The 17,228-nt window shown below is 40.5% G+C and overlaps 2 protein-coding genes and 1 non-coding gene across 4 annotated transcripts; 2 read left to right on the plus strand and 1 right to left on the minus strand.

Annotated features, from left to right (window-relative positions):
- Positions 1 to 1,897: 1,897 nt before the first annotated feature.
- Positions 1,898 to 5,620, minus strand: psma5 (proteasome 20S subunit alpha 5). Of its 2 annotated transcripts, none has more exons than XM_040158617.1 (10): positions 5,416 to 5,619; positions 5,134 to 5,183; positions 4,535 to 4,601; positions 4,285 to 4,411; positions 3,438 to 3,505; positions 3,245 to 3,352; positions 3,009 to 3,067; positions 2,801 to 2,903; positions 2,476 to 2,562; positions 1,898 to 2,249 (listed from the first exon to the last, which is right to left on the minus strand). In XM_040158617.1, the coding sequence occupies exons 2-10, from the start codon at positions 5,160 to 5,162 to the stop codon at positions 2,172 to 2,174; spliced, it is 726 nt and encodes a 241-aa protein (XP_040014551.1). In that variant the 5' UTR covers positions 5,163 to 5,183; positions 5,416 to 5,619; the 3' UTR covers positions 1,898 to 2,171. The 2 variants fall into 2 exon arrangements, with proteins under 2 accessions (XP_040014551.1, XP_040014549.1); XM_040158615.1 differs by having other exon boundaries at positions 1,901 to 2,249; positions 5,486 to 5,620.
- Positions 5,621 to 5,934: 314 nt separating this feature from the next.
- trnae-uuc lies at positions 5,935 to 6,006 on the plus strand. Its single transcript has one exon. It is a non-coding gene; the product is annotated as a tRNA-Glu (tRNA).
- An 815-nt stretch (positions 6,007 to 6,821) lies between these two features.
- Positions 6,822 to 16,124, plus strand: LOC120782968 (matrix remodeling-associated protein 8-like). Its single transcript, XM_040115577.1, has 12 exons — positions 6,822 to 7,029; positions 7,773 to 7,799; positions 7,905 to 8,210; positions 8,960 to 9,061; positions 9,155 to 9,288; positions 9,415 to 9,594; positions 11,263 to 11,404; positions 14,763 to 14,921; positions 15,004 to 15,028; positions 15,118 to 15,203; positions 15,294 to 15,365; positions 15,453 to 16,124. The coding sequence occupies exons 1-12, from the start codon at positions 6,978 to 6,980 to the stop codon at positions 15,473 to 15,475; spliced, it is 1,308 nt and encodes a 435-aa protein (XP_039971511.1). The 5' UTR covers positions 6,822 to 6,977; the 3' UTR covers positions 15,476 to 16,124.
- Positions 16,125 to 17,228: the final 1,104 nt, after the last annotated feature.

The raw sequence follows: 17,228 nt of genomic DNA on the forward strand, positions 1-17,228 counted from the left end.
GGGATTGGTCAGGACCAGAATAACCTGCAGTCTCATTGGTCAGCAGGAATCTTCTTCATGCTGATGTCGAACTTTTTCAGATGTTAAACTGCCCCCTGGTGGAAATACCGCGCAAAGAACGGCCAAATCTTTCTTACTGGAAAATGTGTTCTTTGAATTTGATTATTATTCCAAGAAACAGAACAAAACCAGAACAGTCCGGAGGATACTTTTTGTCATACATAAGGATTCATTTACTGGCAACACTTTACTTTAAGTCCTCCTGTTCAGCATTCATAAGCAACATTTAATAAATGGTTCAAAACACAATTGATGTAGTTGTTTGTAGGTATAAGGACATTTTTAAGTGTTTATTAATGTACAGTATTTGTGAACAATTATATCTCCTCCTATAAACAAATATGTCATATTATTACAAATGAGCTTTATGATATTATCATTCATTATGTTTTTGTACAGCAGCCTGCACTCATCGGTGCCTACATGAGTTACAGTTGTTGATTAATACATTAATAAACACTTCCATCTGCTTACAACTACATTATAGTGTGTCAATAAACAATCAAAAGTTTATATACTACCTTTAAATGATAAATAGGGGAACCTAGGAGTTACCAACTGACTTTTTCTCTAAAAACACTCTTAAATATGTTCTGACATTTAGTTTTTTATTTTAGCAATTCCTGACAATGGAGCCCCAATATTGACTGAATACATAAATAAATAGTATTTAAAAATAATATTTAATATACAGTGTAAGAATAAAATACAAAGCTTTACAGTTGTCCTTCCTTTCCAATACAACTGTTTTTGTTCTCTAAAAAGCAAACAATTTTTTTTTTTTTTTTTAAATCACCGATAAGTAAATAAAAGTAGTTAAAAAAGGAAAATTGAAATGGTTGTGCAGGGAAAGTGGGAAAAAGGTAGATGAATAAATGTGTTCCGAGTCAGAAAAAAAAGGAAAATAAAGCTGAAAAATAGAATGAGCAAGAAAAAGTTAACTAGACAACTATAATAAATTAATTTTTAATTTATTGGTGATAAAAGAGGTTGGAAGTTAAAGGAAAAGTATAAACTTGTATATTTCTTTTTATTCTCCATGATTATTTAAAAGGTGCTGTATGTAAGTATTTTAGTTTGAAACGTTCAAAATTAACTAAAATTATAAACCCAAGTAACCACATTCAGTGGCAAAGAAGTGATAGAAATAGAAGCAAAACAAGAGTTACCACTGGCGTTGCTTTCTACTACTGGAGACAGCTCTTGGCGATAAGAAAAATTAAGTTTGATGCTGAACTCGCAACGTTTCTTCCAGACTGTTAAGTAAAAACAGCTGTTAATGCTAACGTTGGCTATGTGGCAATAGCAAATACTTTAACTGACAATATTATTCATTATTGTATTGAGTTATATCTTCGACTTCTCTGATAAACTTTTACATTTTGTCAGTTTTGGAGCTCCGTACCTGATATGCATAAATCTAAACTAGTACCACCTTCTGCTAAGTCACCATAAAGAGTTTATTTGCTTTGTTGGTTATATTTATTATTAATAAATCATTTACTAAAGCTTTACAGATTTACAGATCAGTTTTAAGCCATTAATAACTTGCAGAATTGAACGTTGAGTAGAATATATTTTTTTATTAGGATATGCAAAAAGGCATATATGGTTGAATAAATATTTTTGGATCAATATTTGGAGTAGTTTCTTATACATAATTAAACTTAAGCACAAAGCACAATACTTAAATTGTATTGATTTACCCTGGATATAGGAGATTAGGGGACTAATACTCGATTACCATACTTTAAATACAAGAAATACACAAAAACTACAAAGAGTCAGATCACCTTTTGAATACAACGGTTTAATCGTAGTACTGATTCGTAACAAAAAAATACCCCCCCCCCCGCCCTTACATTTTTTTGTGCCACTCAGCGCTGGTCAGACTCCTGTACTGGGTTGTACAGATAGTGACAGAGAAGAAGTAAATTAGCACATTACAAAGACAACCCTCTTATGCAATCAAAAAAAATCTGAATGCAGCAAGAAGGAGAATGTGCTGATGGAAAGTTGTGGTTGTATTGTGACATTAGGACCAGGTGAAGATTCCTGTCCTCTCCTCTCCTGTCCAGAACTCAAACCAAGACTTGAAAGTCTTTTTTGCTCTAGATATCCTTGATTACATCTTCCAGCTCCTCTTTGGAATACATGTGGAAGGTCTGCCCAGGCTCTACTGTTGCCAGCTACAGAAGAGAAACAGATTAAGAAATCCTGCATGAAACCCCGGGATTTAAACCCTGGCAGTCCTGTGCAAATTTAAAACTGCTGTAGCCAAGTGTTTTTTCAGACAAAAGTAAAATGTGGTGGTTTGCTCTGGACATTTTCATGGACAAATTCAACCTCTCAAATGTTTACAAAGATCTACTAAAAACAGGTACCCAGAAACTGGGTGAGAAATGAGGGACGAACCTCAATATTGGTGGCGTTGAGCTTCTCCTCCATCACCTGCTTCAGAATGGTGAGAGACGATTTGATGGCGTCTTTTAATGTCATGGACTGTCAGTTACCCGGGGAGAGAGGGACAAACCAAAAAGACACAACTCTTCAATCTTGGTGATTTGCACGTCTTTCCTTTACTTTACTTTAAATGACTTATGCCTATGTGAAACAAATTCTATAAATTTTTGTTTCAGATAATCAACAATAATTTACCAACTTACATGCAACAGCAGCTTGTAAACATAACAAATTGCGTAGCTAATTTTTCTGTTGAATATAAATGTGCAGTGAATACCTTGTGATAGACTTCTTGAAGAGAACTCTGTGCTCCCTCAGACGCTGAGCCGATGGCCCGAGCATCACACTGCACAAAGGTTCCTGATGGGTCCATGTGGTACCTGCATTTACAAACATCAGATATAAGTCTCTCGTGGTCTGACTTAAAAGTTAAATGTTCTATTGCTTAAAGTTTTTAAAGTGCACAAATAGTGATCTTTACATACAGCTGGGGTCCTTTTTCATCAACTCCCCCAAACAGAAGTGCTACGCCGAATGGTCGACTCTGTATAGGTGTCAGCACAGAGGAACAGAGCAGAGAGTGAAGAATACAGATTAGGCTAGTTTACTCAAACACCATCAATCAATATGCCTTTGAGAAAAAAAAATAAATAAAAAAAAAGCAATTGACTTTAGGTCTGAATGAGTGAATATTTCAACACAGATCAGCTGAGTGACTGACCATGGCACCGGGATCAGCATCCTCCTCTCCAAACTGCAGTGCCAGGTTAGAAACAGCCTGAGTCACACTCTCCACTGTCATTGTCTCATTGTAAGTGAACCAGTGGTTCTGAGGAGGAATATATGCAGGTTAATTTCAGGTTAAACACAAGGTCATTGAACTGCTTATATCACAGTGTGCCCAGCATTCATACCTGTGTTTCCACTCTTGCTTTGTCAATTAGAGTCTTAGCATCAGCTATCAAGCCACTCATGGCGCAACCTTAGAGGTGGAAAGAAAGAAAGTTAAGAAACCATAGCCTAACACAACAATCAGCTGTAAAACTGGGAGAAATGTAATTTCATACTACATCAACTGTTGGAAAATTAATGTGTAAAAAATGTGGGTTTCATCATTGCCACTGATCAAACTTTGCAATCACACACAGTATAAGGGTTTTGAATGTCATGGAATTTTATCAATCAAATAACATCGCAAAGGTCATGCGTTTTCTTTGTAATGCCACAAAAGAGAAAGTTGTGCATACATTTGATATGAGCAGGCTCAACTGTTTTAAAAAATTGCCCTCATGTCTGGCCAAAATGTATTTAAAACTATTTTTAATTAAGGCATTTAAGCAACTACTCATTATTAATAATTCTGTAACGATACTTTTACCTGGATCAGTTGTCATACTATTGTTAGTACTATGAATTTTTTGTTTCTTGCATCTTTCAAGTTTTCTTACGTGTTTCTTAATTTTAGCGTTTTAGTCTACTTCTCACCTACTCTTGTAGTATGTGTAAAACACTTTGCATTTCAATGTACAAAACTTGCAATGTAAACAAAGCTGAGTGTTAAAGCTCATTGTTTTTTTTGTTTTTTTCCAAAAAAAACAAATACAATTAAATTGATGAACAAAACATTTACCTAAGAGTCTGATTAGTTACCTGATTTATGATTATGATGCCGGCACCTTATTTTCTCAAGTTAGTATACAGTACGTATTCAATCACTAATTTTCAGTCTGCATCCAGATTTTATTTTTTGCTTCCACTTACCAATGTGACTGTCAATCTCCACGATCTTCTCAATGCTGTTGGGCTCCATCAGGGGAGAGGTGATCCTCTTCTCCACAGCCAGGCACACCCCCTCTGATGTCTGGATACCGATGGCTGTGGAGCCCAACTGGGAGAGCAAAGCCAGACCACAGAAAACGTATGAGCTTCAGACAGGACACTCGTTTTCAAGTTTCAGTAAACAATATCGCACTGAGGTGGACACTCATGTTACTTAGCATATAATACTCACTTTTATAGCCTCAATGGCATATTCAACCTGGAACAATCTTCCTTCCGGAGAGAATGTGTTCACACCTCTGCAAAACAAATGTGAATGATAATAATTATTAATAACAGCAATCAGTTCAACAGGGGAAAACAATGTGTCCTGCCAGTAAATAAATGTAGTTGGCATCGTGTTGAGTTTATGCGTACTTCTGAATGTGTAGTTGCCGCTAAAAAAAAAAACAAAAAAAACCCACACACTTGGAGAACTTTTGTGTTTGTACTGTCCAACTTGACTGGAGCATTACTGAAGGACACATTTTTTATCGCAGTTAGGCTTTCTTGTTAAATAAAGGTTAAATTAATTTAAAAAAAAAAACAAAACAGCAATACCGAAAGTGAAAGCAAACTAACTTGTAGGAAAGCGACTCGCTGTTCGTTAAATTTCTGCAGCTACAAAATTACGACAGGGGTTTCAAACAAAAGCACTTCCAAATGTCCCTGAGCAGTCAAAATGGAAAAGGTTCTTACAGAAAACTACTTAAAATAAGTGTGTTTCCTGATTTTGCTTATTCCCACTTAGAAGCGCCCAACAAATGACAAAGCAGTTTGAGTTGCACCTACCTGTCATATTCCGATCTGGTCAAAAACATCTTTAACGTTTAACACAGGACCTGAAAACAGAGGAGATGATGTATATAAGACTCCTAAGCTATAAAATTACTTTAAAACAATTATAAAAAGGACAAGTATTTGATTTTAAGTTCGCCGTGACACCGGGGGATTAGCTAGCTAATGTTAGCTGCGATACAGAGCAAGCATGTTAGCCAACTAACACTAAGCTAAAACAACCGCGCAGAAACTACTAATATTGGTCCAACATAAATATTCTGGCATTATAACTACTTTTATGAGAATGTAAATGTGCTGGTCCTCGACGTTCTTCTAAATAATGCAACTTGTTAGACTAATTTACCTCCAGCTACAAACCCTTGAATGAGTTCGCTTGTTTCAGGGGAAGCGTCAGGGGTGTAACATCCAATAGCGTCGGTTGTCAACAAATCGAAAGAAGGGTTCCGCAGGGCTGTGCAGGGCTGTGCAGGGCCTCCCCTGGTCCTCAGTATCCATGCCCCAAAGTTACTTAATCTAAAACATAATTTTAGTAGCAGCCGGTTATAATGCTATGAAATAACTTGATACAACTGTGAGGTGAAAAGGTTTTGCATCTTTGTGAAGTGAAGATGAGTAATGTTCTATGTAAAATACCGAGGAATGTGGATCAGTTTATTTAATTTACATTTTAAAGAGCACGGGAAGTCCCATAATTCAATTACAGTCGACAAGTCAAAAATGGTTGTCGCCCTGTGTTAGAAGTAAGGAAACAAACCCCGTTTCGATAGGCAGGTAGCCAGCATCTAAAACGTATCCCATATGGTCTAGCGGTTAGGATTCCTGGTTTTCACCCAGGCGGCCCGGGTTCGACTCCCGGTATGGGAACGCCCTTTTAAGACAGATGAACAGTACGATAACGACACCGTCAACCTTCTTGTTCCTGATGATACGGGATGAGTAAAATATACATTGCGAGTGTTGTTCTACGGAGGCCTGCATGTCGTGGCAGCGAGTCCGCCACTGAGGGTCAGCATTGAGCTGAGAGGAGCGATGTCAGCGGAAGCGGTGGAAAACTGCCCGGGCGTCTTTGCTGGATAATTTAGCTAAATGTGAGTAAAATAGTAAATGCAGAACGGGAACCTGTAAAATGTCTCATATGAAGAGATTTAAATGTGAAGATAAATTTGTGTATGTCTCCTAGACCAAATGTACTATCGGTATTATTACATGCAAAGATCGAGGAGTGGCGGAAAAGGTATTCAGATACTTTAAAACCACATTCTACAAAAACACCTTTTAAAGGTCCTGCATTCAAAACTGGAGTTACTTTTAAAAGTACAGAAGTTCTATCAGTAAAGTATCCAAAGTGAAAATACTCAAGAATGTCAACTGTCAGTATTATATTTTTATTATATTATATTTTCGTTTATTCATTTTATTTTTAAAAACTTCGTTTAAAGTTTCAATGTGTGAATCAGGCAATATGAATAAAATTATCGATCCCTATGTAGGCTATTATTATTATTATTAGTATTATTATTATTATTATTATTTCGTCTGAAAAGTAACTAGTAAACATAGCTGTCGTACAAATTAAGTGAAGTCTGGTATTTGCCTTTTGAAACGCAGTGTAATATGAGAGGAGGGGCTGTGCGGCGCGAGCCGGTGGTGTCGAGTTTCATTTCCCGGGTGGGATCGGCTCCGTTCGGTGCTGTGCGGGTTCTGCGCCGATGCTCTTCCCTCAGACTCGGACGTCTGCCGCTGTTGCGCATGGATGAACGACCCGCGTGTTGCTCTCTGCGCGTCCTGACAGGTGTACAGCCCTGACGAGTCGCCGTGCCGTTACACGCGTCAACATGAGGAGCGGGAGCGAGGACTTGGTTTTTCGGGCGCTCGTCTTGATCCACAGTAAGTAGGCTGAAGTTTGGTTGCCGCTGCTTTGTTTTTCTTGTGTTACAGGTGCGTGTAGCTACTGTAGATACTAGTATGCATTACATAACCAATCATTATATTTTTAAAAAGTATGCTGCAAATAAGCCATAATCTTCTTCCATAATCTTTGGTTACTTAGTGTTTGACCTTTTTTTTTTTTTTTTTTTACCCTTTTCTGCCTGGATTAATCTTAATATTTCAAGGCTCTGGAAGTCTTAAGCCGATTTAGAAGTTTTTGAGAACACCTCGGTTAATTTGCTGATATGTCGGGGCAGATATTATTCATCCGAATAGCTTCAGGCCGATATTAAAACCAGACCCAGTGCCTTTCATCCGTCTTCACACTGAACAACAGACACATTCCTGTCAGAGGAGTTTTACTGAGACAGTGTCTAAAGCATCAGGACTGTGTAAGAAAGTCATTTACTTTGCTGCACGTAATGAATATTAGTCAAGGACTGTACTTTCCACTGTTGTTTCTAATTAGGCGTATTCAGTGGGGCTTTGTTTTATAGCTGTAGTAAATTGTCTGTTGATTTTGGATATTGATCTTTAATCATTTTATTAATTGAACCAACTTCACTGGTTTTTTAACCTGAATTTAGAGAGCCTTCCTTCCAACGGGAATTAGACTTTTTAACATAACATGCAGCGGCTGTCTGACTGGATCTGTTCAAGTGATTATCCTGTTAATTTTTTTTCTTCTGTTTCTATTTCAGTCCCTGTGGCCTGCCTCGTCACTGCAGGTACGTTCCTCTTTGCACGTGCGCGGTCGGGATTTATTTTCTGTGCATTTCTCTTCGAGGATCTAGTAAAAGCTGAACATCCTCTACACCTTCTCTGTCCCTCAGTGTCAGGGCAATCTGACAGCAGCAGCAGCGTGGTGGTGGCAGGTTACAATGTGAGCGCCCCGGCTGGGTCGAGGGTGGTGCTGCAGTGTGTGAGCGGCCGCATGGTGTGGACCAGGGACAGGGTGAGGGACAGGCAGAGGGTGGTCCACTGGGACCTGTACCGGGCCAGGCCGGACTATGCCATGGAGAGGGTGGTGGACATGTTCTCTGCGGGAGACCAGAGGATCTACAACTCCTACAACCTGGGCAGGGTCGGCATCACCTCAACAGCCTTCAGGGATGGAAACTTCTCCCTGGTCATCAAAGGTCACACTCAATGTCTTTGACTCTCATGCTATGGCTGTTAAGTATGACTGGCATCCCTTTGCTTTCCCGGCTCACTATAGCTTTGCTCTCACTCTGACACATCTTGTCTCATGATCGGTTCAGATGACAGTTGCATTTAATTGATGACGTCTGAAGTGTGCAATAGTGTATTTGCTCTTTTTTCCCTATTAATGTTTTATTTCATAAAAGTGTCAATTTTATTAGGTTAGCAGAGGTGGTGTTTGTTTCAGGCGAGATGGATCACCTCCTTCATGAAGCATATGGGAAACCCTGCTGTTTCTGTGCTGGTGCATTCAAGTGCTTGTGGGAAACGCCAGCAATCAGCAGTTAGGAGCTGACTCAAAAAATACCAGACCGACATGACTCTTTTTCACAAAATCAGATATTGTTTGCTCGTTGCTTTTCTGCCATGCTTTACTCTTCAATAGCTGAGCTCAAAAAAATTGAAATTCTGACATACTGTGGCTGTCAAAGCATCAAAACTCCTGAATGCACAAATCAGGAGGATTTTTTTTAAACACTCAACTGCATTCATGCAATTTTGACAAATGAACTGATAATTGTGAAACAGTGTTCACTGTCATGTATTATCGAACCACCTCAAAAGTTTACAGTTTCTGCAAACAACACACAAAACCACCGGCATGGTCTTTTAAGTGCATAGACGACAGTGATTTCAATCGACATTATCAGTACGTTTGCGTTTGTTTTTCTGCATGTGGTGATAGATGTGACGATGAATGACAGAGGTCTGTACTCCTGTAACCTCCACCATCTCTACTGCCACCTGTATGAGACGATCAGAGTACAGCTCAACGTCACTAAATCACGTATGTATCCAACTGTGGCAACTATCAGATTCTTCAACACATAGCGAGTTTAAAGCTGACTCACTTTGTCATTTTTGCACTTTCACCATAAAGGCCGTAAAGAGCAGCGCTTCTGGGATGGACAAAAGGCGGTGTACGTGGTGCTGCTTGGGAGCACCGTGGTGCTGCCGTGCATCAACCGACGTAACGTGTGGACAGACTGGAGCGACGAGGAGGAGGACCAGCAGGTGTGTGTACAACATGTGCTTGTTTCCTCAGACTATCAATCTCAGTCTAGACTTAGTTTTAATTTAGAGGGATTACATGATATTGACTAAAAAATGTGACTCCTTCCCTGCTTTGGTGGTTTCCAGGTGGTCCACTGGGACCGTCAGTCCCCAGGAGTCCGCCATGACCGCGCTGACCGGCTGGTGGACCTGTATGCCTCTGGAGAGCAGCGCAGCTACGGACCGCTGTTCCTCCAGAGGAAGATGAACATCAGCAATCAAGCCTTCTCAGAGGGAGACTTCTCACTTACCATATCTGATCTGCAGGTGTGTAAAAGGAGAGTAACTTCACAGAGGAACAGAAAACACCACGAGAGCCTGGTAGTTTTAGTGCACATAGTTAGAGTGTACTCCTATAGTGAGGGGTACACTTCCCCCTGGGGTCACCCATATTATAAATCTGTGGGCCCATGCACTTTGGATGCAGTGTTTGGAGAGAGTGTGTTGTACATACAGTGTTTCCAGAACACGTGGAAATTTCGTTAGTAATGTAGCTCATGACGAGTTTTTTGCTCTATAGGGGAATGAGGATGGTAACCACAGTAAGCTGCGCAAGCATGTCCATTTTTAAAAACAATAACAGCAGTACCATAACAAACAATACAAAACCTGCCCAAAAGGACTTCCAACCAGTTCCTTTCCGCCATCTGTAGAAAAGCAGAGAAAAGTTTACAGTCACCTTTAAGGGAATCTCAAGGGGTCCCAGTGTTTTGTTTTTGTTTGTTTGTTTTTTTGAGAGATCTCCTAAATCACAACATTTAGGCTAAAGACAGGTTCAGGAGGCTCCAGGGCTTAACACCCACACTGTGGCATGGGGCCAGTTTTCCAGTCAGCCACAGCCAACACTCGGCTGACTGTCATCCCAGTTTTGTTCATGTTTTATGTCTAAAGGTGGAATTCATCAGCTCTGACATAACACGATGTCTTTTCTCTGGGGAGACGGTTGTTAGATCATTTCTTGAGTTTTCTGCTGAATCAGAAGGTGAAAGGGTTTTCCAGTGTATGTTTCACAAAGAACATGAAAAACAGGGACAGTTATGTTTTTTGACAAATTATAGATATAGTTAGATAGTGATTACTTAAAATAGTAAGCAAATTTGTTTCTCAACTGAACTATACAGGCCTGTTTTACTCCATTACCTGTGGGACGCTGTGTGGCCGGGCATGGCTAAGATTACTGGATTGCTATGAAATTTTGTACAGACATTTATGGTGCCCAAGGGATAATTCAGATTGACTTTGGTGACCCCCCGACTTTTCATCAGGTGCCACCATCCGGTCAAAGCCTTTAACTTTGGTACACATTCCCGTCAGCCTCGGCTGTAGGCTACTTTGTGATTATTGTTAATTGGCAAATGTTAGCATGGTAACAAGCTTAACTAAGATGGTGAACATGGTAAACAATGCACATTACACCCAACATTAGCATGTGGACGTTGGCATTATGTCTAAGCACCGCCTCACCAAAGTACAGCCTAGCAGAACTGCTAGCATGGCTGTAGTCGTGTCAAAGAATACACAGTAAAAATATTCCTGGAACAGCACACAGCACAGCGGATTGTACAACTACAGCATTAAGATAAATCTGGTCTTTCCCTACATTTAAAGGTGTCTGGCAGTCAATGTCATGCATCCTTAAATACTTTATCTCCGGATTTGCCGCAAGGGTAACCACCAAAAATAGTCAGTTTATTTTAATAATGGCAAGTAAGAAAACCCAAGAAAATCTTTAATAACTTGGATTTTGTTGCTCCCTAATGTTAGAAGTCATATTAAAATCAGTCTTTCGTGTTTTTGAATGTTCCAATCTTCTTACATTTTGATCACAGGGGTGCGCCTGATAGGCTTCATCTGAAGGCACACACACACATTACATTACATTACTTTGCATACATTAAATGCACATGCGTGCGTGTACCCGCATTTAACTCGCAGCCCACAGATGAGGGGATGTATTCCTGCCACCTCCACCACCATTACTGTGGTCTACATGAGAGAAGAGAATTCCAGGTCGCAGTGGAGCTACCAGTGATTCAGACCACCCAGCCAGCCAAGGCACTGCCCTCTGAGGACAAAGGTAACACACACACACCCACACACACACACACACACACAAATATACAAACACTACATTTACACAATCTCTCTTCCTGCTCTAGTAATAGGTCAGTGCCTTAGCGGAGAGGATGTTTTATAACTTAGTGGATTTGCAATATCATGTAAACAATTAAGAGAAAGAAAGCCACATCTTTTCTTTACTTCACTCATGCCCTCTGTAGCTTTTTGTTTTTTCCTCATTCATCCTTGCCATTTTGGTCTCGGCCTCAAACTCTCCAAAGAGCAAAGTAACAGCAGAGGAAGAGCAGATGAGAGGAGCAGAGAAAAAAAACAACCTTATTTCTTAACTTTTCTGTTTGTCTCATGAGAGATTTTTTTTTTGCACCGTCAGCTTGTCTGATGCCAGATCCCTGAAACCACACACACTGCCTAACAACCCAGTCCTCCAAACCTCACCCTCATCGATTTTCACCTTCTTTTCAACCATAAGTTCTCCACAATTTCATCATTCTCACGAGTTTAGTTCACGTTTCTCAGCAATTTGCCCTGCATAAAATCTCTGAGTGCATATTAGAAAAGAGGAAAGGAAGGGGGGGGATGCAGACAGAAGAGAGGACTGGTATGTTGGCATGCCAGCAGCCTACCTCAAATTCTTAGAGAATGAGAGTTTCTGGTGCATGTGTTTCCAGTAGGTAACTGAAGCAAAGCCGATGATGGCAGTTGTATCAATGTGGGAAAATCATTTAGAGAGGTTTAGAAATGAGAAATGCCTGCAGCTGAGCCCGTGTGCGTCTGTGTGTGTGTGTGTGTGTGTGTGTGTGTGTGTGTGTGTGTGTGTGTGTGTGTGTGTGTGTGTGTGTGTGTGTGTGTGTGTGTGTGTGTGTGTGTGTGTGTGAGTATGCCGAGAAGACCGATCTCATTTCAGTGGAATCTCTTGCAACAAGGTTCAGCTCTGCCCACACAATTAATCCTTCACTTGCCGAGCTGTAATAATACAGTAGGATTGCGCCATGGGAATTGCATTAGTTAGAAACGGGATGCGTAACTGATTTAACACCAGCACCAGGAATGAGTTTGTACAGTTTATTCTTCTTTGCTATCAGATATTGTGTCTTCTTATGTCTTCTTATCTGCTCTTGCCTTACACTTTCTGACCGTCTGCTGCCCTGTTGACTTGGCACTCCCCTGACATTCTTTTTTAACTCTTTTTTACCCCACCTTCATCTTCCCTCTGCCCTGCCTTCTCTCTGTTTTGCCTCCTTTGAGGGTCCCACGTGACCAGGTTTGTTTATTTTCATCACCTTCCTTTCTCTCGCTCTTCCATCACTTCCCCCACTGTCTTTGCGCTTTTCCTTTGAAAGAAAGAGAAGCCTTTTTGGTACTTTACGCACAACGAAAGGAAGTGTGCTTCATCTGCTCGGCAGCTGGCCTCACAGAGGGAAAGACAAACTGGGAGGTAGGCATAGATAGACAGAGGGATTAGCTTTTCGGATAGAGAGAGATACACAAACAGGGGTGGACAGGGGAGAAGAAGGACAGGGGTGAAGGGGTCTGCTGATGAAATAGGGTAGAAGAGATGTAGGTCACCCCTCCCTCCTTCCCTCCCTCTGTCAAAGTTATTGCTTGGTGTAGTTTGGGCAGGGGGAGAGGGGGCAGCCAGTCTAAACAAAAGCTCATTTTTTCCCTTCAGACCACGAGTCAGGAGAAAATGGCTCGAACCTAAATAAAAGGATCAGAAGATTTATAATGTTAATGAACATATTGTTTTCGTGTACTCTGCAGACAAGCAACTGTGTATGTGCTGGAAATAAGTGTGTTTGGGACCACTGGGCGAAGTCTTTTCTAGCTTCTTTTTGGGAGGCAGGCCCCTGGAGAAACATCTCACCGTCCCCTTCCTTTCCCTTGGCTCTCTTCCTCTGTTCCACCCCTGCTCTGTCCTTCCTTCACTCCTCTTCCTCCCTTCACTTTTCTGTGTTTTCCTGCCAGGAAAACTAAATCACAGCATGACTTTCTGTCTGGATCTCATTTTGGCTCAGATATGTTGAGTCTGAGGTCCGCAGCTGCTTCTTGCCTTGAACTTTTTTTTTTTTTTTTTTTTTAATGAAGCAAAATGAAACCAGGCTCTTCCCTTCCTCCTCAACACTCAGCAGAACTGCACACATCACCTAAACCCTGACTGGCTAATTATTTCTCACTGCCCCTGGAAATGTGTTCAAAAGTCTTTGCATATATATATATATATATATATATATATATATTTAAAAAAAAAAAAGCTTATGTAGCATCACACACAGCCATGCTTAGGCAGCTAATACACACACACACACACACACACACATGCAGCCACATGCACAGACTGAAATGATATTCGTTGGGCTGGGAGAGAAAATCTCTGCCAACCAGCACATGTTAGGCTTCTAGCAGTAGATGTAGCCTGCCACTGCAAACACACATTAAACAAAAACCATTAAATTCCCCCGGGAACAAAGACAAGATTAAATTTAGCAGGAATTAAGCTTAAGTGTACAGCTTTTTAGTCCAAAACAAACCGGTAACAAAAATGTGGTTATGAAAGACAGAAAATTACAGTGGACAGTGAATATTTAACTTCTTTAAATTTTCTTGTCTGCTACACAAACGTGTGACGCACCATCCAAGTCCTCTTTAATGAAGAAATAGCAATAGCCATTTTTTCACGAGAGACCCATGAATGTCTGGGCAAGTTGTTGTAATATTTCAGAGGATAATTGGAAACTTCGGCCCCGGCTGGTGCCATTAGAGAAAAAGGCAGAAGGTCCCACGAGTCGGTAGGATTCATTCTCTAGGTACCATGAATATCTGCACCGGATTTTATGGCAATGTCATCCTTTATTTGTCGAGATAATTTAGTCTGGAACAAAGTAGTGAACGGACTGACCGAAACTGCCATCCCTATCACCATCTCTAGTGTGATTAAAAATGTTCTTATGTCTGCGAAAGAGAATTTGACCTGTAAGAACTACTTAACAAATAAAGTTACAGTGGAGAAAGAATTCAATCTACTGTATATACCAGACGCAAATGGACAAGTGCTGCTCATGCTGAGGCTCTGGACAGAGATTTGTTTGAAGAACGTGATGTCGTCTCAAACTTTTAAATAAAGTTTTTTGAATCTGCAAAGCCACAGCAAGGGAGTAAAGAGATACGGGAAGTGGGAGCTGTAATAAATGGGTTGTTATCGTGTTTCTCATAAGGAGCGTAATGTCTTTTCAATGTAAGGCCTGGACTTGTTTATTACATTTGGAAACATCACAATGACACATTGGCTTGTTTGTGAGAGAAAAGATGAAGACCAGAGGAAATGAAATGCTGACTGTTGTGATCTCTGTCCTCCTAAGACGCCACTAAGGCCGAATCACCGCGAGTCATCAATGTTATTCTGCCTGACCAGAAACACCACTTTCTCCTGCCACTGGGCTACGTTCTCACGTCCTTCCTGCTCCTGGCATTCATTATCCTCATCATCATCCTCATCACACGCAGACATAGAGTCAAAGGTCTGAACTGCGTTACCTCACTCTGATAATAGGCGATTTACAATACATTCCTGAGTCTGATCTGATTTTCTTGTGTTTTCAGAGTTTTATCCTCAGGCATCCATGAGGTGAGTGCTGTGAACACACAAAAGACACACAAGTAACCGCTGTCTTACCCTGGAGCACACACCTAAATGTCTCCTTCTCACGGGGATAGGTCCAGCAGAAGTCACAGCAGCGCGGACGAGTTTGAGATGGACGTCACTGAAGTCAATATGTGCAGCGAGGAGGAGAGACGATTGGGTGGGTTCAGAGAAAGAGTGGCGTGTAAACACTCGGTGGCTAGTGTCTTGACTGTGTGTGTATTTTGACTTTCTCCTGTGTGATTTCTAGACTACAAGAACAACCTGCTGAAAGAGAGGGTGCACATGAACGCTCAGCCTAAAGTCATTGATCTTGACAAAGGTAAATCACACACATGCAGCGTCAGCTATCAGGAATGATCTCACGTTTGAATCCTCCCTAACCTCAATTTGTCATTGCTTCTTGCAGAGATGCAGAAATTTTCTAAGTGAGAAAATGACAGAAAAAGTGAAATTGGGAGTCACTGGCTGGTCCAGAGGCTGTGCTTCAAACAGAACACACACTGCCTCCTATCCTGGCAGGAGAGACGCCAGAGAGAGGAAATGTGTCGCCAAAATGCTTTGTTGGGAAATGCAGAAAAACAGGAAAAAAAAAAAAAACAAACAACATATCTTCAACTTATGTTTTCAAAATGCCAGTGTTACAGACATACATACAAAAAGATTTCATTTTCTTTTATTGTACTTTTAACTTCAAACTAAAAAGACCCGGACTGGGACTACTGTGCACAGCACCATAGCACCACCCAGAGGGGACTTTAGCCAAGCCTGGACTGTGAGAGGGAGGAGAAATGTGTACATAATTTCAGTAAAGTTGACTCAGTTGTGATTGAGTGCATATGAATTATCAGTTATTACAGCTTCAATCATTATGCTTCACGTTAAACAAAAAAAAACAACTTCTTCTCTGTTTACACACATATTCCATCTTGGCTTAACTGACTGGACTGAAGCACCACTGAAGTGTTGCATCAGTGTGTGCTGCTCCCTCTAGGCTTTGATCGGCTGTATGCTAACTGATCAATGCAGAAATGTATATGTTTAATGTAATGTTTTATTGTGATGCTCGGACTGTAGTTTTTTTTTTTTTTTTCCAGCATGCATTAAAATTTGATGCTGATATTGAACTGAAATCGATTATTACACTCACTTGTTAAGAGGAGATGCGCAGCCTCTTTGTATTCGAACGACTTCTCGAATATCACACAGTAAATGTATTTACTTGTGAACTGAGTGTGGACGGGAGAAATAGCTCTGTTCTATTCAAGTGTCCGTGTGACAGTGAGGCAGCATGTACAACACCAGGACCCAGACACTGAAGCAGCTAAATTGAGTTCTGCCATTATTATTATTATTATTAACATTGTCAATATGTGATAGCAGGATCAGCTTATTCATATTTTAGATGTGACTGATGACTGATGATCATCGCTGTCGGAAATGTTATTACCTGCATCTGTGTTTGACAAGTCAGAATGTCTGTCAGGTTAAGTTTCTCCCCACATTTCCTCTCCTGGTCATATGTATGATCAAATATTAACATTACAGTGTCCATTCAGGGAAAATGGGACTTGTTCATGTTTAGTCCTGCTTGCAGTACAAAATCTAAAATTTGTTTTTTCACTGACCTAATCTGCCGCTTAGCATCATTTTCTTCATACGTTGTGTCAAGGGAACTACCTACGTGGTACTATTCTGCTAATACGACAAAATTTTAACACAAGAAAATCTTTAAGTCCCCCTCCACTCAACAATGTCTTTTGGCCATAGTTACTTTTCTTGGATGTTTGACCTTCACTCTGCAAAATGAAGTATGTGCATTATGGAAAGTTCCCCTTTGCTCACCTAAAACCTGAGTTTAAGGCGTGTACTTGCAAGCATGATTTGTGACATCACAACTAGGAAGCCAATCCTGGTCCAACAGGCAACTTGTGCCTCTGGTGCTTATACACTGAGAATGGCCTTTCACTGATGTAGGAGACACCTTGTATCCAGAAGTTACATTTTTGAAATGAAAAATATTTGCATAGTCATAGATTCTGGATTTCTTGGAACATGTCTGGTGTGAATCTTAAGAGATTTCTTGACATTAATACAGTAACACTACTTTGTGGGCGTGGAAGAAAGCAGCTTTTATGCAGCTGAGCTCGCGTGTGTTGTGATCTGGGCTGTAGCCAGCATTTTA

Source organism: Xiphias gladius, chromosome 21, assembly GCF_016859285.1.
Source record: "Xiphias gladius isolate SHS-SW01 ecotype Sanya breed wild chromosome 21, ASM1685928v1, whole genome shotgun sequence".
In the NCBI taxonomy this organism is placed as follows: Eukaryota; Metazoa; Chordata; class Actinopteri; order Istiophoriformes; family Xiphiidae; genus Xiphias; species Xiphias gladius.

Excerpts from the sequence above, each read along its gene's own strand:
- psma5 (XM_040158617.1), bottom strand. The coding sequence starts at position 5,162 with ATGTTTTTGACCAGATCGGAATATGACAG. Across the intron at positions 4,412-4,534 it reads ATGCCATTGAGGCTATAAAA|TTGGGCTCCACAGCCATCGG; the intron begins GTGAGTATTATA and ends TTGCTCTCCCAG. Across the intron at positions 2,563-2,800 it reads TTCAAGAAGTCTATCACAAG|TCCATGACATTAAAAGACGC; the intron begins GTATTCACTGCA and ends GGTAACTGACAG.
- LOC120782968 (XM_040115577.1), top strand. The coding sequence starts at position 6,978 with ATGAGGAGCGGGAGCGAGGACTTGGTTTTTCGGGCGCTCGTCTTGATC. Across the intron at positions 8,211-8,959 it reads CTTCTCCCTGGTCATCAAAG|ATGTGACGATGAATGACAGA; the intron begins GTCACACTCAAT and ends ATGTGGTGATAG. Across the intron at positions 9,062-9,154 it reads GCTCAACGTCACTAAATCAC|GCCGTAAAGAGCAGCGCTTC; the intron begins GTATGTATCCAA and ends TTCACCATAAAG.